Source organism: Berkeleyomyces rouxiae, assembly GCF_048999995.1.
Source record: "Berkeleyomyces rouxiae strain 22BRR77 chromosome Unknown BrBRR77_ptg000002l, whole genome shotgun sequence".
Lineage (NCBI taxonomy): Eukaryota > Fungi > Ascomycota > Sordariomycetes > Microascales > Ceratocystidaceae > Berkeleyomyces > Berkeleyomyces rouxiae.
Window position 1 is genome coordinate 2,686,184 of NW_027396492.1, and position 20,333 is coordinate 2,706,516.

General features: G+C 54.2%; 7 protein-coding genes across 7 annotated transcripts; 4 read left to right on the plus strand and 3 right to left on the minus strand.

Annotated features, from left to right (window-relative positions):
- Positions 1-1,158: 1,158 nt before the first annotated feature.
- Positions 1,159-2,987, minus strand: BROUX77_002293 (uncharacterized protein; the record flags this gene model as incomplete). Its single annotated transcript, XM_073746817.1, has 4 exons — positions 1,159-2,338; positions 2,409-2,458; positions 2,513-2,620; positions 2,841-2,987. 4 exons carry the CDS (start codon positions 2,985-2,987, stop codon positions 1,159-1,161), a joined length of 1,485 nt encoding a protein of 494 aa, XP_073607375.1.
- Positions 2,988-4,361: 1,374 nt separating this feature from the next.
- On the plus strand, positions 4,362-5,802 carry BROUX77_002294 (uncharacterized protein; the record flags this gene model as incomplete). Its single annotated transcript, XM_073746818.1, has 3 exons — positions 4,362-4,513; positions 4,569-5,708; positions 5,790-5,802. 3 exons carry the CDS (start codon positions 4,362-4,364, stop codon positions 5,800-5,802), a joined length of 1,305 nt encoding a protein of 434 aa, XP_073607376.1.
- Positions 5,803-6,229: 427 nt separating this feature from the next.
- BROUX77_002295 (uncharacterized protein) lies at positions 6,230-7,323 on the minus strand (the record flags this gene model as incomplete). The annotated part of the gene is made up of 2 exons (XM_073746819.1): positions 6,230-7,249; positions 7,321-7,323. 2 exons carry the CDS (start codon positions 7,321-7,323, stop codon positions 6,230-6,232), a joined length of 1,023 nt encoding a protein of 340 aa, XP_073607377.1.
- Positions 7,324-7,783: 460 nt separating this feature from the next.
- BROUX77_002296 (uncharacterized protein) lies at positions 7,784-9,402 on the plus strand (the record flags this gene model as incomplete). Its single annotated transcript, XM_073746820.1, has 3 exons — positions 7,784-7,792; positions 7,869-8,095; positions 8,226-9,402. The coding sequence occupies 3 exons, from the start codon at positions 7,784-7,786 to the stop codon at positions 9,400-9,402; spliced, it is 1,413 nt and encodes a 470-aa protein (XP_073607378.1).
- A 307-nt stretch (positions 9,403-9,709) lies between these two features.
- BROUX77_002297 (uncharacterized protein) lies at positions 9,710-11,227 on the minus strand (the record flags this gene model as incomplete). The annotated part of the gene is made up of 1 exon (XM_073746821.1): positions 9,710-11,227. One exon carries the CDS (start codon positions 11,225-11,227, stop codon positions 9,710-9,712), a length of 1,518 nt encoding a protein of 505 aa, XP_073607379.1.
- A 1,523-nt stretch (positions 11,228-12,750) lies between these two features.
- BROUX77_002298 (uncharacterized protein) lies at positions 12,751-15,120 on the plus strand (the record flags this gene model as incomplete). Its single annotated transcript, XM_073746824.1, has 1 exon — positions 12,751-15,120. The coding sequence occupies one exon, from the start codon at positions 12,751-12,753 to the stop codon at positions 15,118-15,120; it is 2,370 nt and encodes a 789-aa protein (XP_073607380.1).
- A 3,821-nt stretch (positions 15,121-18,941) lies between these two features.
- On the plus strand, positions 18,942-20,142 carry BROUX77_002299 (uncharacterized protein; the record flags this gene model as incomplete). The annotated part of the gene is made up of 2 exons (XM_073746825.1): positions 18,942-19,067; positions 19,255-20,142. The coding sequence occupies 2 exons, from the start codon at positions 18,942-18,944 to the stop codon at positions 20,140-20,142; spliced, it is 1,014 nt and encodes a 337-aa protein (XP_073607381.1).
- Between the last annotated feature and the right edge of the window lie 191 nt (positions 20,143-20,333).

A 20,333-nucleotide genomic window follows, 5' to 3' on the forward strand; every position in this document is an offset into this window, starting at 1 on the left:
GCAAAGTCAGTAAATAGAAGAGTGGGACATCAGGTAGTTGTCCGCTGGAAAACATAAGATCAAAGAAAGCTCCAAGCCCCTGTGTTGCCCGCTTGCTGTCGCCCACGTGCCACACTCAAACACGGAGGTAGAGAAGCTTACTATGTGAACTTTGCAGTTGATCAGATTGAAAGTGGGAAAATGAGTGTCTCTCGGTCTGCTGTTTTCTCTTCCCAGTCTCGGGGATGGTTGGTGGGTTCGTGTGGGATGACTGGGGCAGGTTGGAACTCAAGGATGGCTTTGTTTTCTGAGGCGAAGTAGTAGCTAGCGGCTTCATGAAAGATGGAAGAGAATCTCACTAATTACTCAAGATGTCGACGTGAAGAGAAGGGGAATGGTGTCTTTTGAAGGCAATATCCGGTGAGCCCCCAATGATGAAGTCAAGGTTGACGCTTGAAGCAGAAAATATTCAGCACCATGAAGAAAGCGTAGAAAGGGAGCCCTTCATGTTCTTGGAGTTTCTATATTGGCTGCAGCCAAATTTTCCAAAGCTCTTTACTGTGCCTGGCTACAGCACATGAATTGGACTATCTCCCCAGCAACAACGCCTGTATAGTGGTTGGTTTAGACTGGAAGATGATCCAAATGATTGATATTGCTTAGTGAGTTGCCAATGAGTTTGAATCCATTAAGATCAGAGCCATCTCTAAGCTCTTTGACTTTCCCATCAACAAGCTTAGCCCAAGAGCAGTTTAATTTGACAAGATGCATCATGCGGAAAGTCAATGGATATTCTTGCTGCACACACATTCCCGTGGCTACGGTTGACTACATATTGGGTTAGGTGTTACTAAACCTCGAACTCAAGATGACATTTCTACATATTGTAGCTAATACATAATTCGAAACTACATATCGTCAGCACACGTAAGTCTATGTCTGTTTCATTTTGGCATTCTCGTTTTAGACTCTGATACCTGATTCAATCAGTAACTAGTATTCATAAAATTAGTGTCGTACAAGATACTCGTAATTCCATCCTTCAGAGCATTTTCTTAACCCTAGTGACACCAGTTAAAAATTGCGTGCTGGTGTTTTTTTTTTAATGCTTCCATCAACTCTTAGAACTTTGCTTCATGATCCACAGCGTTGATCCTTTCCATAGTCATTCAAGTCCCTCTAAAAGTCTACCAAATACTCCATCCAGTTATCGTCGACATCCAGCTTTTCGTTCTCCAGGAGAGCTTTGACAAGAAGAACGACCTCGGCGTCTTCCTCAGGATTTGTGTTTGTATCTTGATAAATGGTCTGGTCGTTTGAAGCTAGGCCCTTTTGCTTATTCATGCCAGGCGCAGTGATTTGGCTTGCGGGTGCTGTAGAATCTTTTTCTAGCTGCTGTCTAATTGGTTCTACAGCTATAGCATCCAGAGACGCTGAGGGAGAGCCAAGTGTATCCAGAGCCAGTAAAGCCTCTTCTGAAGCATCACAAGGAAGCTCCGTGATAGCGCGAACATCTTGCTGATCAGATACAAGTGCTGAATTACTAGGTAGCAGAATGAAGCCTGGGTCCTGTGCCAATCCAGACGTACGATACTTCTTGACCAAGGGCCCGGCTCCATCCCCATCTCTAAATATTTCAAGTGTGCGCTTTCCCCCCAGCATTGTAGTTTGCATTGCAAATGGGTCTAGGTTCATCACAGGGCCAAGACTTAGGCGACCTTGATTGGCGTATGGGCACTGTAAACCTGGGTGGAATGTTACAGGGACTGGTGGCGTAGGCGGAACTGCAGGCAACATGGTCGAATGAATGGCATCAAGTACAGCAGAGGTGTGAGTTGTCAAGGGCTCCTCGAGAGCTGCTGTAAGCTCTTCGTCAGACATCAGTTTGATCTCCGGCCACGATGGAGGAGAAAACAGCGCCTGGTGTACCAGCGCAGTTGACTCCTGTAGCTGGACTTGCTGCATCAGCTGGAGCTGACGGCGCTGTTGTGCCATATGCCGGCTACCGGACGGTTTCTGCGCCTGCTGAAGATTTCTGGCATATCTCTGTCTGGGTGCAGGAGCTACAGAGCGAGTAGGCGCCGAAGTCGGCATGGAGCTCTGAGAGCCTGTGGTCTTGCGTGGATTGTGGTACTGGCCCCGGCCAAAGACGATACCACCAACATCTCGGGGCACGGACTGCGGCGGCGGTGCTTTTGACGCCTCGTGAAGTAGCTCGCGGCTGGCAATAGTGCCGGGCTCTGGCACTCCGTAGACGTTCTTGAGCAGGTCGACGGCACGGTTTGCTTCGTCCCGCATGACCCAAAAGTCCGACACCATCAGACCACGGGCCTGAAGGAATCTTTCAAAGCGTTTTTGGCTGCAGCCCCCCAGTGAAGTTAGAAGCGTGTTATCTGTCGGGGCTTGGCAGAGAGGGGGAGCAGGCTTACGTTGCACCTTTGGTGTTGCCAAAGAAAAATGCAGCAACATTCCAGTTTATCTAGCAAAGCATTAGCGAAATAGTCTGTGTTTCTGAGCGGAGATGAAGTCTCACGCTTCCTTCAGTGCCGCCAATCACTGCAAGCAAAAACTCTTCTTCACGGCTTCCCTTTTCCTCCCAGCATGTAATATGGCCGCCTCGCTGACCATGCTGAGATGGCAACTGAAAAAGAATATTCTTAGTGCATGTTTCGTGTGCTACGAAGGTAATTATCCCCAGGGCGGGGGAGTGAGTCCCGGGTTTGTCTAGGCATAAGTAGCCGCCAGACAGAGACTTGATTGCTTAATCTAAAGCCAACACCGCCCAAGGCAAGACAGGTTCATGGCCGAAACTCGCCAAGAACGGACAAGATCGAGGCAAGGTTAGAATGAAATAAACTTACCTCTGGGAGGTCACCTAGTTCGCGGCTATGTCCAGCATTGCAGCTTTCGTTGCCATCGCTTGCGGTCGCAAGATGTGCCATCGAGGCCAGCTCTGAATGGGAAGCGTGCGGGAACTCACCCCACGACTGAAATAGTGAAGGCTGCATAGTAAATGAAGCACAACACAAACGTCGGTATTGCGCATGAGACACAGACCGGTCTATGATTTGTACAGTCGGTTGTATGTGTAAAGGGCTTTGTATTACCTTAGTCTCATAACGACGATATCTACGGCTCTCAAGTAAGAGAGGAAACGCACTCATTCTGTCCCTTTGCTAGTGCATACTACGGTGGCTTTTGTACCCTTTCCGCGGGCCTCTCAACTCAACTTCATCCAATATCATGAGAAGCAGACACAACAGCAGACCGCCTTGGCCCACTTCTAGCAGCAGGCCCCCCAACAAAGACCTTAGCGGCAAGAACAAGAAGCCCATATGGTGCAATTTCAGAGCAATAGCACTCCAAGATGGAGAAAGACATCAGAAGAAACTGCACATTACTGCTCGAAATCTATAAAAAACGCCAGCACAAGTATGTAAAAGCTTATCACAAGTGGTCATTGGCAATGACGTAAGAATGCCATGTTATAGAGAAGTAGCTGACAAAAGAGGTAGCTGCCCTATTTGCCAGGAGTGGATCTTCCATGTTTGGCAAGCCAGGCCAGAGGAATCAAAAGCAGCAGTTACTTTATACCTGGAGAGCTCGGTTGCACGATAAGTAGAAAGAAGCAAGAAGGAAAACCAGCGCGTGCTTGCCTCTGATGTTTGGGCGTGTGTCTTGGCCATAGGGGTGGCAGGGCGTTGAAATAAACAATGGCAACTGCCCAAAGGGGTGGACACAGGAAGAGAGGGAGCCTCGTGGTTGTCATCTGATCTTTCTGTGCAACTACGTCAACATTGCACTGTGGGCTTCGAGAAATCGGGCTCTTGTACAGGCATTTTTGGGCGACGCAAACTGAATCTGATCAGACACTGTGCAACTTTGTTAGGACGGCGCCGCAACGCTTGGTGAGATGGGATCGTGTTAGTCAAATCCAAGGTCAAATCCGAGCCCCATTTTTATTTAGCCAGAATAGGAAAGTCCAACAGTTCACAAGCCTAGGGTTGCTAACCCTTTTTGTGTCCCACTTTTATCCCTGCATCGCAATCAAGTCTCCATCGCCCCACATGTTAAACTCCTTATTACGCGCTACCAAATTCTGCCTTCTTCTGCTGGTGTTTTACACCAAAACCGAGTTCCATCGTGATATCGTCCATATCAGCAGCCCACCAACCCGCCGCATCCCACACTGTATCCATCACGAAGCGGCTCCATCGTCGCTTAACTTGCACAGATCGAGTGCCCGATTTGGAAACACATTCTGACGTCTGAGAGCGCAAAGCAGGCCGCCATCTATTTATTGGTGCACCAGCTAATCACGGCCAGTTGACTATATCAACATCAGACTGGCTCTATTAATGTCTCTCCCTGTCGCCTCTGCCATGAACAAGACCTGGAGCGACCGCGCTGATCGCGACCTGTTTCTTGCTATTTTGATGGTCAAGAGTGTGGGCGTGGTGAGCGGCGCCGAATGGTCGCAGATTGGGGCGCTGATGCGTGGCCAGGGCCATGGCTTCACCAATGAAGGCTGCCGGTAAGTAGTCGTCCATCTGCCCGGCATCCCGAACCGTAGCTAACCTCGGCCACAGACAACATTTCCAGGGCATGCGTCGAAAGTCTGCCCGGAAAGAGACCGTCGTCAAGCCCCCTGATGCGGGCTCCCGGGACCCTCATCATGACCCTATCATGCGTCGTCCGGGCCCTGGGCGGCGCAAGTCCCAGAAGCCGGCTTCGGTCGACCCGCAGCAGCCGCTAGCTGCACAAGACTCATCTGCAGATCAGATGCAACAGGCCCAGTTGCAGCCGCCCGAGGAACAGGCCCAGCAGCAACAGCAGCCGATCATGATCAACCAGTCACTGATGACGCCTCGCTCTTTATCCCAGTCTTTGCCCCAGTCCATGGCACACATCCACCACGCCCAGCAACATGCTGCCATGCTTGCCCATGTACAACAGCAGCAGCAACAGCAGCAACAGCAACAATCTCTATTTCAGCACTATCAGATGCATGATCCCAGTCTCGTCAGTATGACAGGATCTCTGCCTGTTGATGTCGGCTCTGCCGCGACAGACGCCGTTGCAAACGGCATTGGAGCGACATCTAATGATACCGACATTGACGCGCTAGACGTTTCTGTTAGTCTTGCGCCCAGTCCACCAACCGACCCTGCCTTGGCTGTAGCCGTAGGCGTGTCGGTAGACGACTCTCCATCACTACAAACTATCTCCAACGCCCATCACCAGCATCTAGAAAGCGATGCAGCTGCCATTGGCCATGACACACCAGTAGCCAATCCAGGCCAAGAAGGCCACCCACAGACCCAGACTCATCCACATCTCGATGCCGTGCCCATAGACCCTGCTGGCCCCCAGCAAGCTCTAGTCGACGATGGCACTGACGACGGCCCCCCGACCAAACGACAGCGCATCGATGTAGACGTTGATGTCAATGTTGGTGTCGACGTCGGCGTCGGCGCTCCAGATGACACGCCAGGGCTGAATGGCGTAACTTCAACAGAGGATCTAATAGCAACCCACCTCCAAAACAACGTGGTGGATGTTGTCTCGGGCGTCGATGTAGGCGTCGGCATGGGCGTTGGAGTTGACGTCGGCGATCAGGATCCTACACAGCATGCCAGCCTATCAGATGACGATGCGGCGGCTGCGGCAGTGCTGGCCCTCCAGGAGGCGTCGGCGCCGGGGACCGGCGTGGAGGGGTACGAGACCACGTGAGTTTACATTTCTTTTGTTCTCTAGAGCTTTGCGGCTCCATCCTTTTAGGCTGTGTACTAACTATTCTCTACCTGCAGATTTGAGCTGTAACATTGACTATGGCTCGACTGCCATTCAAGATCTACCTTTTCTTGAGAACACCAACTGATTTAGTAGCGTGCTGTTTTTCTTTTCTTTTTTTTCGTGCTTTTAATGTTGAGCTAGTACAGAACTACGAAGTCATGTCCCCTTTCTTTTGCTTTACCATGCCCAAGAATGAGTAAGTTTTAGATTCACGGAAAAGAAATCCTCAAAAGATTAGTTGCCGTTGGCTGTATTGAAAAGAATAACCCCTGCCCGAACGCCAGAGACACATAGTGATCCCTATAAGAAATGACGATACCCAGAAACGCTGCGGTGCCCAAGCATTAAAGACATCCACTTGAAGAAGAAAAAATACAAGACATGGGCGCATGATATGATAGCAGAGTCATTGATTCCCAGGCCATCTGATAAAAGACCCAAGGAGCTTGGGATCTCACTTTTTCTTGGGTCGCAGTGACTGCCCCTGGCCCTCAAACTTGGGCTTGTTAGAATCCGCCGCCTCGCGAGCCTTGTCTTCCAGGGTGCGGACAGGTTTGATTTCGTACCCGAAAAACAGCTTATTCGGTGCCAGACGCAGGGGCTTAGCACCGTTCATCGGCCCCGTGGTGCCAGGCACGGCGGTTGGCGTCGACGCTGGCGTCGCGGTGGCCGCGCCACCAGCTACTGCCGCGTTCTTCTTGATGGCAAGCCGGTGGCCTTCGCCCTGGAACGTCGAGCCGACCTGGGCCGGGGCCGAGGGCGCAATGGCATCGTAGCCAATGTCCTTAGCCATGCTTCCGTGCTCGTGCACTATGCCGCCTCTGACAACGCCGGCGGCGGCGGCGACGGCTGCTGAAGCGCCTGCTGCAGCTGGCTTGTACTCGGGCTCGACGTAGCCAACGGGCGGGGCAAAGTCAACTTCGACGTCGGTCTCAATCATGCTGACGCCCATCTTGTCCGAGGTAGGCTTGACCTCGAGCACCTTCATGTAGTACTCGTCATCGTTGTACTCAAAGTTAAAGACGTCGCCCTGTGTCAGTGTAGCAAAGTTGCGAAAGGCCTTTTCCAGCACGGCTCGCGGATCGCTAATGTCCAGAAAGTTGACGCTCTGGGGCTCGAGCTTGACGAGACGGGCCAGCGACAGCGATGTCGTCTTGATCTGCACCATGTCGCCCACATCCAGACCCAGAGTCGTCATCATCCACTGGGGAATGTACGCGCGGCCCTCTTCAGCGACAAACTCGAGCACGCCGGCGTGGGTATGGCTGCCCTTTTGGCCGTTGACAATCTCCATCTGCAGAGGCCACTGGACGTGCAGCCGAGAGACCTTGTCCAACGCAGACGGGGGCAGGAAGATCTTGGAGCCGTAATTCAAGGAAGGGCGCTCGGGGCCCGGTGCCATGACCATCGGGTAGCAGCGGTAGTATTCGTCGAAGCGCCGCGCAGCCGGCCGGGAGGCGTAGGAACCACCATACTAGCAGACAAAGTCAGCAGGGCGGTTAAATAGAGAGAGGGAGAGGGAGGGAAGCTCTAGCAGTGACGTACCATCTTAGTATAAAATCAATGATCAGTAGTCGAGAATATTGTATGTAAATGTAAGAAGAATGCTCCGCGGCAGTTGTATCTTCCGAGACTTTTTATCACTGCAAATCAAAGTCTGAAGCTTCTTCTGGCTCGTTCCCTGGAGCTTATGACGTTTACCACTCTGCCTCCAGCTCCAGTTTGAGTGGGGCACTCACTAGCTGCAGCCACACTTGATTTACAGCGCCACATTCCAGCGATAGACGCCACACTATGCGCGTCGAGAATCTTGACTTGTCCAGCTTCTACAGCCTCGCGCTAGCCGGCCTGGACCATGGCCAAACTGGCGATTTTCTGGCAAGGCTGACTGACCCTCGTTCTTTTTCACACATCTCCAACGTCTTTGCGCCTTTTCTATTGTTTGGCTCGTCTCTAGTGCCCGTTCTCGACTCTTGTCTACTTACTCTCTCACTCGTCCAACTTCATCATGTCGGCTGTATGTCTGCGACCGCCCTCCTTCTCATTGAGCTTGGAGTCTCTTAGTACTAACATGATACTTTCCTCTGTTCTAGCCCGTTGTCACTGTCGGCGAGACCAAGGACCTCCGCGGTCTGAACCTCATTGCCGCCCACTCCCACATTCGCGGCCTCGGTGTCGATGCGGCCACGCTCGAACCCAAGAAGCAGTCGCAGGGTCTTGTTGGCCAGGAAAAGGCCCGCAAGGCCGCTGCCGTCGTGCTGAAGATGATCCAGGAGGGCAAGATTGCCGGTCGCGCGTGTCTAATTGCCGGGCCTCCCAGGTACGCTCAACTTGTATATGGGCCGGGCTGAGACTGCCGGGTCTCTTGCGTCTCCGTGAGATGGCGCACGCCAGTCACCAGGCTCCTCCATCTTTGGCTGCAGATTACTAACGCTACTCATCGTCGACAGCACCGGAAAAACCGCCATTGCCATGGGTCTGGCCCAGTCGCTCGGCGTCGACGTCCCCTTTACTTCGCTCGCCGCGTCGGAAATCTTCTCGCTGGAAATGTCCAAGACGGAGGCGCTGACCCAGGCCTTCCGCAAATCCATTGGCGTGCGCATCAAGGAGGAGAATGAAATCATGGAGGGCGAGGTCGTCGAGATCCAGATCGACCGCTCAGTTACCGGCACTGCGAAGCAGGGCAAGCTCACCATCAAGACGACGGACATGGAGGCAGTCTATGACATGGGCACCAAGATGATTGACGCCATGACCAAGGAGCGCGTGGTCGCCGGTGACATCATTTCTATCGACAAGTCCTCGGGCAAGATCACCAAGCTAGGCCGCTCGTTTGCCCGGTCGCGCGACTACGATGCCATGGGTGCCGACACCAAGTTCCTCCAGACGCCCGACGGCGAGCTGCAACGGCGCAAGGAGGTTATCCACACTGTCAGTCTCCACGACATTGACTGCATCAACTCGCGCACCCAGGGCTTCCTGTCGCTCTTCTCGGGTGACACGGGCGAGATCCGTAGCGAGATCCGCGACCAGATCAACACCAAGGTGGGCGAATGGAAGGAAGAGGGCAAGGCCGAGATTGTGCCTGGTGTGCTGTTCATCGACGAGGTCCACATGCTCGACATTGAGTGCTTCTCATACATTAACCGCGCGCTTGAGGACGACCTGGCCCCTGTGGTCATCATGGCCAGCAACCGCGGCAACTCGCGCATCCGCGGCACCGACTACCGCAGCCCGCACGGCCTGCCTCTCGACTTCCTCGATCGCGTCGTCATCATCCACACGCACACGTACAACGGCGACGAAATCAAGGAAATCCTGGCCATCCGAGCCACCGAAGAAGAGGTTGAGATCTCGCCCGACGCCCTGGCTCTGCTGACCAAGATTGGCCAGGAAGCCGGCCTGCGCTACGCCAGCAACCTCATCACCACGTCGCAGTTGGTGGCCACCAAGCGCCGCGCCAAGGCCGTCGATGTCGAGGATGTCAAGCGCAGCTTCCAGCTGTTCTACGACCCTGTGCGCAGCGCCAAGTTTGTGGCCGAGTCGGAGAAGCGCCTCATTGGCGACAATGGCGCCGTTGACTTTACCGTGACGAACGGACACGGCGAGACCATGGATCTGAGCTGAGCGGCGGATATCCCGTTTGCTTGTGCACCCTGCGGTGGTTCTCTTTTTTAAATCTTCTGCTCTTTCTTTGTTACATGCGGGTTTTTGTAATGTTGGACGGCGTTTCGGACGGTCCCAGGCGGGAAAAGTACTAAATAATACATAGTTAACTACACATGCACATGATGCATTTCGTCAAAAAGAAGACTGCGACAGCTAATAATCGACCGCCTTTTGCTGTGAAGCTCCCTAAATCCAATGTTGTTGTAGTACGAGCAAGTGCACTCAGTGTCTAGTTGTTTGCCCATTCTAGCCTGCTCCGCCTCACTCAGGCAAAGTCGCTGACCCGCGTCCACCCGCCCGCGCCGTCCACCAGCTTGAACTCGACGCCCTCGCCAAAGTAGCCTGCATCCTGCCACGCCTTCATCGTGGGACCGTCAAACGGGCCTTGCACTGCATCGCCGTCGCGGCCATCGGTCCAGCGAAACTGCCACATGCGCTGCGCGCTGCCGTCGGCGTCGGCGACGGTGCCGTCTTGTGCGTCTTCCCCGCTGCTCACAGCCGTGGCCGTCGGCTCATCGACCCACTCGCGGCCCGTCTCGCGCTGCCACTGGCGCACAAGCAGCTCGCGCTCCTCGTCGTAGATCTCCTCGTGGTCGCGCGACAGCAGCTTGTCTGCGGCGTTGGTTATGGCGTCAATTGCGGCCTTTGCGCGGATGGCGTCGGCGTCCAGAGCAGCGGCGGTTGAGGTGTCGGCATCTACCGCGGCGTCTGCATCTGCGCCGTCTTTTTGGCGCATCTTTTTCAGTTTCCAGGCGGGCATCTTCTTGGCTTTCGCCTTGACCTTGCCAGTGTTCTTGCCGAGCCGCGCCAGCGCCTCGAGCGGCGTCTCGGTGCGCTCCAAGTTGCGGATCAACGTGGCCAACAGCTCTTCAGTCAACAACTCGTCTTCTTGGCGACGCAGGCGGGCGGCTTCGGCTTCACGATTACGGTGAGCTTCAGCAGCCTTCTTCATCTCCTTCTTGCTCAGGCCGTCAAGCCACTTGTCGTGCTCGGCGCCAGTCTCGGCGGCTTGGCGCACGTAGTTTCCTGCCTCGTCAAAGCGACCCTCTTCTTGCTCCTGCTTGAGGTTAAAGGCCTCGAGCTTGGGTGCATTCCGCTTGGAGCCGCCAGCGCCAATCTCCGGGTCGAGGTCTTCTTCGGCGGCTGCCAGGGCCTTTTCGTCCTCGTCCTCGTCGCTGCTCTCGTCGTTCAGGTGGATGTGGCCGCCGCCACGGCTATTGTCTTCTTCGCCCTGCACAAGATCAGAGGCATCTACAAAGCGTACTTCCTTCTTCTTCTTTCCATCAGCGTGAAAGTCAGCATTCTCCTTGCCTTGTGTATCGTCGCCGTCGTCGCCGCCATCCTCGTCGCCGCCACCAAACATGTCAAAGTCGTCGTCGTCTTCGTCGTCGCCGCCGCCGCCCGTCTTGCGCTTCTTGGCGCTCCCCGCAGAAGCCCGGCCGTCATCGCCAGCCGTATAGTTGTCAAAACGCTCGTTGATGTCGACGTCGCCAGTCTTGCGCCGTTGCGCTTTCGCGTTGAAAGTCTCATTGTCTGAGTCGCTGTCGTAGCCGTCAACGTTTACAGCGCCACGCTTTGTGGCTGCTGAGCCGCGGATGACGTCGGCATCCAGAAAGGCGTCGTCGTCGTCGTCGCCGGCGCCGGGTGCTAGAGCAGACGGATTCCGCACGTCAAAGCGGACGGCTCTTGTGCTTTTGTCGCCAGTGCTGCTCTCGCCGTGGTGGGTCCGCGCATACACGTCGCCTTTTGCCGTGGGCTTTGCTGAAGAATACCGCGAAGACATGATCGTAATTCTGTGCGGTGGAAGGTGGTGCGAGGGCTCGGGCACTATCGTGAGTTATGCGACCTAATCTTGCTTTTTTTCTCCTTCACATGGATGATGGGATGACGACGGTGTTGAGCTTACGCCACAAACATTCAACAGTGTGCGCCACAATCGGGCAGGGTTGCGCTTTGTCTTAGGGTCACCTGGGGGTTATGACTCTCAAAAATTCAATGTTTGGGTTGTGCCAAAAGGGATGAAACCCGTGTTCTTGTATGCGGATGGTGCGTGGTGCATACAGATACAGATGCAGGCAGAGGATGGAATAGCTCCAGAATACAACGAATGGAAGAGTAAACTGCAGGGGAAGCAAGAGGAAGTCCGGACGAGAAGAACAAGAAGATCAGTTAACAAGACGAGCCCCCTCCCCCAGACGACAGATGACAGATGACGACATGGAGATACGCCAACTGCTTAGGGTTTGGGTGACCCATGGCTGGCCAGCTAGTGCGGCTCTCTCCATCTCCACCAGCAGCAGAAGCTAGCACCACGCACCAGTTGGCGCTGGCGATGCGAAAGCCGCAAGTAAAAAGCAACGTCAAGTGGGTGGCGGACTGGGGACTCCGAGCTTCGCCATTTCTGGATCGTGGCCTGCCGGAAGCAGCAACGAAAAGGGGCGCCATACGTAGACGAGATTCGCCCGTGGCCCGTTTGTGTTTGTAGAGGAGACGCCGGCTGCGATAGGGTCAGTGGCCAATTGAGGCGTCATCCGAGCAGCTTTAATTGTGCTTTTTTATTTCTTTTTTAGCCTAGACGTTCGTGACACAAAGCGCGGTTCGTTCTTTCCTTGTTCTATTTCTCCTCTGTTGCCATCGCTGTTTTTTTCTCGTCGTGCCCTTCCCGCCGGCCCAGATTCTCGCTTCTCTTTTCTTCCCATCGCTCGCTCGCTCTCTCTCTCCCTCTGCTCGCGCGCTTCTTCGTTTCCCATTTCAATTTCTCGCAGCCTTGCCAGCCCTGCATCGCCAGCTCAGCGTCCTCAGCTCGGCCAATCCCGACACGCCTTTTATTTCTTTTTTTCCACGCCCGTTTGGCCACGACCACGTATCCAACCCTTCCACGCCCCGACTCGCCCAACAAAACCTCCATCGCCCATCCAATTGGCGCGCCCGCCTTTCTGTCGCCACCAGCCGCTGTCTCAGCCTTTTCCATCGTGGCCTCTTCGCCCTGCCGTCTGTCTGTCTCTATCTCTCCCTCTCTCTGTCCATCTCCGCCCCGTGATTGGCCGCCTTGCCTGCCCGGCGCATAGTCTTGGTATGCCGATTTCCATGCATGCCTAAGACGCCCGCTGCTGCGCCGACCGCCGCCGCTGCTGCCGCCGCCGCTGCCACCGGAAGATGGAAGCTGCTGCCAAAACAGTTCAAAGATTAACCCAGACCTACCTGCCTGAGCTGCCCCACAGCTTGTCGCCGAGTCCCGATCGCCGCTTCTTCATTCCCGCCGACTGCTCCGAGACCGAAGAAGAACATTTCACCCCTCTGCAACACATGACCTTTGTGTCTGGAGAGGCAGACCGCGGCCTGTTGATGACCCGACCGTATTATGATATGCGCGAAGAACCGCCTGCCCCTATCAGTTCCGCTTCGCTCCTGACCAAGAAGAAGTCATCCAACAAGATCTCGCTGAGCGACTACAACAAAAAGAAGATTACTGGCGTGAATAGCCCCGCCGCTCCACCAACTACAACTGCTGCCACCACTCCCAAAGAAAGAGACATGCCACCCCGCATCATTGATTCCTCTCGCGCCGACGCGCGCCTCTCGGTGCGCGATCGCGACCGCGACCGCGACCGGGACCGGGATCGAGATCGTGACCGTGACCGCGACCGCGCCCCTATCAAGCGTACCATCAGCTCCAGACCGCTCTCGTCGCGCCCCAAGGACGACGATCGCACACCATCCAACTCTCTATCAAACCGCCCGTCGACCGTTACATCAAATAGCACATCAAGCACCCCAAAGCTTCCACCCAAGCCACCGCCACCTGCCCGGCTATCAGGCTCTACGCCGCTGGACGACTCCCGAAGACGATACCCCAATGACGACGACACCCTCCGCACCAAGCGGCCCAAGCCCGAGTCCAACGGCACACGACCGCTCGTCTCTAAGGACGATACGGGCCGTCGCAAAGAACAGCCTTCCTCTAAAGACCGAGAAAGGGATCGCGATCGAGAGCGTGAGCGTGAGCGTGAGCGTGAACGCGATAAAGATCGCGACCGAACTCTTGAAAGGATCGAGCGTGAACGGGAGCGCGAACGTGAGCGAGGACGCGAAAGAGATCGGGAACGGGAAAGGGAGCGGGACCGAGACCGAGACCGGGAAAAAGATCGCGATCGTGATGGCGATCGTGACCGGGACCGGGACCAACATCGGACCCGCGAGCGCGATCGCGAACGTATCAGAGATCGCTCGAGATCTCCCAACCTACCCCCTTCTCGTGACTCCAAGCATATCACCTCTTCGTCCGCCATTGACCGCGACCGCGAAATGCTCAAATCAGCCACCTCTTCGACTCGCAACATGTCACCTATTGGCAGATCACGTGCTGGCTCCATCAACGGCACTCGCCCAGCTTCTAGTAACAACATCAAACAAACACCGACAAAATCCAGTGCTACAAACTCATCCATTCCCCCACTACTTTCGCCTTTGAGGTTATTCCAGGACGGTGACAAGGCGACCAAGAAGAAAAAGCCACAGGCTCAACACGAAGAAGATGAGCCGCCTGCCCGTCCCAAGAAAATCGACATACCGAAGTCGTCCAAGGTCATTCTCCCGCCCTTACTCTCTCCTACACTACCCTCTCCGATCGAAGAGGCCCTCGATGACTTTTATGGCCTCAAAATGCCCCCGCGGCCACCCACTCCACAATCCCTGGTTGTCAATCTCAAAGTACCTCATCATTTGCACAAGAGATTTACTGCAATACTTAATCCTCCAATCAAAAAGCCTGCCTTGTATGATGCCCAAGGCCATCCGCCCTCCTCTTCCCTCGTTTCATCTACTGGTAAAAAGCGGCCAGCTACCTTTGTCGACCCCCCCGCAGATCAAGTGGCGTCGAAAAAACCACGGTCGATCGACGCTTCAGTCCGGCTCAACGTCCCTGCCACTCCCTCCAAACAGGGCACCGCCATGTCTCGCGTGGCTTCAAACTCTTCTGCCGTTGGCACTACCCCCGGTGGCGACACCTCAGCCAACTCCCCCGCCGGCCCTGGCTCAGCCCTGGACCGGGCGCCACCCAAGACCTCTATTCCAGCACCTGTCCGCCACCGCATCGACCTGTACATGGAGCTTGGTCGTAGCCTCAAGCACCAGCGCGATGCCGTCCTGCGCAGCTTCTCCTCTGGCGACAACCCCCGCGACCACACATCGTCGCCCGAGGTCATGGCGTCGGCACTCATCGGCATCGAGTCCATCCTTGCATACATGATTGGCTTTAAGACGATTGGCGACCAGCGGCTACGCGAGCGCAAGATTCTCGACCCGGGGAACTGGCGCTCCGTGCTCCCGCTCGTCAGCGAGCTGGCATCGTGGACCCAGTCGTACCGCACCATCCTGCCGCTCGTGCTGCAGCTGCAGGCGCTCATCTACGAAGAGCTGATAGCCGCGTTTGTCAGCAACCCGGCCACGCCGTTTGGCGAGGTCAGCAAGCACCTGCTGCGCCGCACCGACTCGTGGACCCAGGCGCGCAAGGCCGCCCGCAGCGCCAGCCTCGTCGAGACCATGCTCGGCCCCTGGTCGTCGGTCGATGACGCTGTCCGCCGCGCCCTCGATGTCATGGCGGCCTTTGCGCGCAAGAATGCGCTCGACTGGAAGCCGCAGGTCGAGCTGCCGGCTCCCCTGTCGCTTCCGCCCTGATGCGGCGCTGTGGACCGACAAGCAGGTTTAAGTGAGTGTGTGTTCGCGTGGGTTTGGGTGTGTGCATATTTCGGTATCCTGGTCAGTCTCTGTTTTCTTCTACATCATGATCTCATCTTCTTTTTCTTCTGTTACTCTCTTGTTCTTCATCTTTGTTTGTAAGCTTTTCGACATTTGCCAGTTTTTTTCTTACCTGTTGTCCTCATTCTCTTTGGGTAATGTTTCGTCAGCCTTATTTGTTCCTATGTTACTATCAATTTCTTTCCTCAGTGTCCCTTTTGCTGTTCTATCGTTTTTCCTTTTCTCTTTCTCTCTTGTGTGAGATGAGTCGTCTGGGATAAGGCTTCTCCCTTTCTCGCGTCCTATGCCTTGTTGAGGCTCTGTTCTGTTATTTTCTTCACTTCATTTGCTGATATCTCTATGTTATGTTTGCTTCTACTTCTACCTTTATTTCGCCAGGAAGCTTGTCACAGGCGTGTTGGTAAACATTCTTCTTCTTCTTTTGTGTCTTTTCTTTTGTCTTTTCTTTTGGGGAGCGGTGCCGGAGTGTTGGGGTGGAACAGATATGACGCATTGCCTTTTTTTGAAGCAAATGAAATAGGTTGAATATTATCTTAACGTCTGTTGATGTACTGTAATGTTGGTCCTCGTGGTGTGACGATCTCGCCATGAATGAATGAACACAGATAGTGATGAGTGCTTGCAGATTCCTGGCGGTCGTCTCTGAACCCTAACCCTAAGAAGAGGCTTTGTGCAAGGTGACGTCACAAAAAAAACAGGCATGATGAATCTATTTTGTTCTTCTGGTCGGTGCCTAGCTCGACAGGAGACGTTTTTCTTTTTCTTTGGGTTCTATTCTACACATGCCACGACTTCTCTTTCTTTTCCCCTTCTGAACACCTGTTTTTGTTTTCCCTGCTTCGCTGTTATTCGGCCCTTCAAGAACCGACCGACGACCGCCAGCAAAGGGCCAACAGCAGGAGAGAGAAAACCGGGGCACTGGGTATTTTTCTCTCTTTTTTTTTTTCCCTTTGGTCGTTGGTGTAGTCGAGAGGGCCGAGCTCAGGAACGTGGATTCTCTTCTTTTGAAGAGATGAAGAGCCTCAGATTCAGGGACGACGGCTGGGCGGACGTTGTTGTTTATGTATTACTGAGTTGCATTTTTGCTTTCTTCTTTTTCTATTGTTCTTCTATTCGTGATATGGCAAGCATCGTTCTTTCTTTCTTTGCCATGTAGTTAAGTTACTTCCTTCCTCCTATTCAGGTTCTCTTGCGCTCTTTCCTGTTCCACAGGAGTAAGACTATTGGCTTGCTGGCCATCCACCAGAAAAATACCAAGCAAGTAGTCTCCACAAAAGTTTTAACAAGAGCAAGTGCAAGCGCCTTTTTTTTCTTGCTCCTTCCTTCCTATCATCTGCCCCTCTTTTTGTTTGCCCTGTCCTTCAAGGTAGGTAGTTGCAGTGGCTGTTCTTACAGCCCACGTTACGGGAAGAAGATCCGAAGTTGAGCCGCAGCCAGCTGGGAGACGACTGTTGAGCGAGATTTCAACAAGTAAACGTATCAGACCGAAGTGAAGCCAGCGGCGGGCGCGTGTTTGAGGTTATCGGTTGGATTGGATCTTGCTGGGCTGGTGCTGGGCTGACGATAGAGACAAAGCGGCTGGAAGACAGTGTTGTTTACTTGTGCTATCTTGCCTCCCCTCGCATTGATATTATAACTGCATGGAAGCATAGCTGCACGCTACAAGTGGGTTATTCTCGCGCGACTGGCCTGGACTGATCTGATATTCTGGGGTGATGTAGAGGGCAAGGGGGGGACGGAAGGGGAGATAGAAGTGTACAGACTATAGAGAGACTCTAGATAGGGCAACTTTAGCCCACCCATGGCCTGTATTGATTGTATGAAGTTGGGTAGTTATAACATGTGTTCAAGCTCAAGCAGCATGATATGCAGTACGCAGGCCAAGGAATTCATCTGGACGGGCAGCATGGCTGGGACAGCAGGAAACCCGGCCGACATTGTGCAGCGTATGCGGCTCCGGATTGGCTGGCGAGCCCGAGCTGGAGCTGGCAGGTTTCAAGAGTGGAAAGGAAACCACAAACACGAGACGAGGCCTTTGTTTTGCGTGGTGTTGGAGGGGATATTTGCGCTTGTGCCGATCTGATTTGTATGAAATTAAACAGTAACAAATAGTTGGCGGCGGTCCGGTATTTAGTTGTCGTTAACTATTGGCTCTATGATCTTGTCTTGTTTACGCAATTGCCGGGTTGACGTTTTTGTGCCTTCATCCCGCACCAGTGCTTTCTTCTGGTAGTTGCTTGCTCTTTTGAGGCTCTGTACCTGCCTGGGTGGCGCTGGCAGTTGCTAGGAGGGAGAGTGCAAATCCAATGGGCCCTCTTTCATTTTCTATCTTTCTTCCTTCCAGTTATGTTATAGCCAAGCTAAGCTCCTCCCTAGCTCAAGCCATGACAAAAAGTGGGGCCCCGACGCCGGAGAACATAACATCACTTCACATCAGACAGACAGACAGACAGACAGAGAGAGAGAGAAATACTCAGAGACAAGTGAGGAGGCAAGGAGAGAAAAGACCAGGAGGACTGCCGGCTCACCGGGCATTTCAGAGGCTCCTGAGACTCAGTTGCCTGGCTGCTCGGCTACAAGAAACAGGCGCAATGGGCGTGGAACGAGAATTGTCGGCTGGTTCTGGCTCTGCTTCTGCTTTTTTTTTTGGGGGGAAGCCAGGGTCGTTGTCTCTCTCGTATCATGATTGGCCCACCTAAGCTCGGGATACGCAGGAACGGACCGGGCGGTGGTTTTTTTCTGCATTTGGTCGCATGTCAACACCCAAGTAAAGCATTGGCTGCCCCAAACACGCCATTTGATTGCCGAGCGCAAGCCGGCGTGGTTTCGTGGGCGGCCGGTGGAGGGTGGAGGGTCCTGACCAGGGCAACGCGTATAGCAACGAGGGCAGTGAATGTGAATGGTGGATGGTGGTGGGGGCTCTCGGATGAAGCCTCTGGGTTCGGGGCAATGTATAATGCCAATGCCAATGCCAATCCATGACGCTATAACTGTGGTCTCATGCATGTATAGCGGTAGGTACGTCCTTCCTTGTCTCTCATTTGCTTATTGCCTTGCTTCTATGGTCTTCCTTCCTCCGTGGCTCCGGCTCTCCGCCGCAGGGGTTCTTGCTTCTGTTTGTTTGATTATAATGTCATGTCATGTATGAGAGGAAGAGGGAACAATGATGCGATTGAGTGCTGTGCGCATCGGCCGCCCGCGCCGTAGCAAGCCCAGCAGCATCTGGAACTCGTCACCAGAGTGTGTAATGGCAGCCCGAGCAGTCGTGGAACGGGCTCCTCCAACCTGTATGTACATATGTATGTACACACACTTTTGCTGGTCATCACCCCACATTTGCCGCTCAGCACCACTCTGAGACGCCTCATTCGACGCTGCCGGGCCAAGCTACCCCGCCTTGCAACAGGTTCTGTGTGTGAGCATGTAGCTATGTACCTTGTGTAGCTATGCACTTTGTGTGTGTCGGGGATGTACTTTGTACTTGTGCATTGCAGCTGGCAGCAGAGGGATCGCCCTGAGAGAATAACACACTCCGATAAGGAAGGAGCAGAAAAACAAGAGGCACTTACTTACTTTCTCACTGCCCACCGCCCCCCGCCCCAGCTGCGGCTCGGAGAGCCACTTAAAGCCAGCCTCTTCCCGCCCTCTTGCTGTCTTTTTTCCCCCTCTTCTTTCTCTTCTTTCCACATCGCACTCTCTTCCACACACTTCTTCCACCTTCTTCCACTCCATCCATCATCATGACTGTCAAGGTTGGTATCAACGGTTTCGGCCGCATTGGCCGCATTGTCTTCCGCAACTCGGTCGGCCACTCTGATGTCGAGGTTGTCGCTGTCAACGACCCCTTCATTGACCCCACCTACGCCGTAAGTCAGCCCTCATCGCCGCCTGCTTCCAATTCCAATCCATTCTGCCGCCTGTCTGGTGCATTTTGCGCCTGGAAGAGCTACTGCAGCCGAAGATGGATGCCCTGCCCTGTCCCCGCACTGCCCCGCTTTTGCAGGCTCCCGCTAAATGACAACCACTAACTCCCATTTTCTCTCCTCCTAATAGGCCTACATGCTCAAGTACGACTCCACCCACGGCGTCTTCAACGGCACCATCGAGGTTGCCTCCGACGGTCTGGTCGTCAACGGCAAGAAGGTCGTCTTCTACCAGGAGCGTGACCCTGCCAACATCAAGTGGTCTGCTGCCGCTGCTGAGTACATTGTCGAGTCCACCGGTGTCTTCACCACCGTCGACAAGGCCTCTGCTCACCTGAAGGGTGGCGCCAAGCGCGTCGTCATCTCGGCTCCCTCTGCCGATGCCCCCATGTACGTCATGGGTGTCAACGAGAAGACTTACGACGGTTCTTCCGCTGTCATCTCCAACGCCTCGTGCACCACCAACTGCCTGGCTCCCCTGGCCAAGGTCATCAACGACAACTTCGGCATTGTCGAGGGTCTGATGACCACCGTCCACTCCTACACCGCCACCCAGAAGACCGTTGACGGTCCCTCCGCCAAGGACTGGCGTGGTGGCCGTACCGCTGCTCAGAACATCATTCCCAGCAGCACCGGTGCCGCCAAGGCTGTTGGTAAGGTTATCCCTGCCCTGAACGGCAAGCTGACCGGCATGTCCATGCGTGTCCCCACCGCCAACGTCTCCGTTGTCGACCTGACTGTCCGTCTGGAGAAGGGTGCTTCCTACGACGAGATCAAGGCCGTCATCAAGGCTGCCTCCGAGGGCGAGATGAAGGGCGTTCTGGGCTACACCGAGGACGACATTGTCTCCTCCGACATGAACGGCAACCACAACTCCTCCATCTTCGACGCCAAGGCCGGTATCTCCCTGAACGCCAACTTCGTCAAGCTGGTTTCGTGGTACGACAACGAGTGGGGTTACTCCCGCCGTGTCCTGGACCTCCTGGCCTACGTTGCCAAGGTCGACGGCTCCAACTAAGTGCAGCATCATGACCTGCTAGAGTCTGCTGCTTGATGGCTATAAAATGGTTGCTGGGCAGTAGCGGGGGTGTATAACAACATAAACATGAATAATGAAACAAATTGTAAAATTCCAAATCTTGGTTCCCCACCTGTGAAGTATTAGATGTGCCGCTGTCGAGACGGAAGATGGGAAAGGAAGGGGGCATC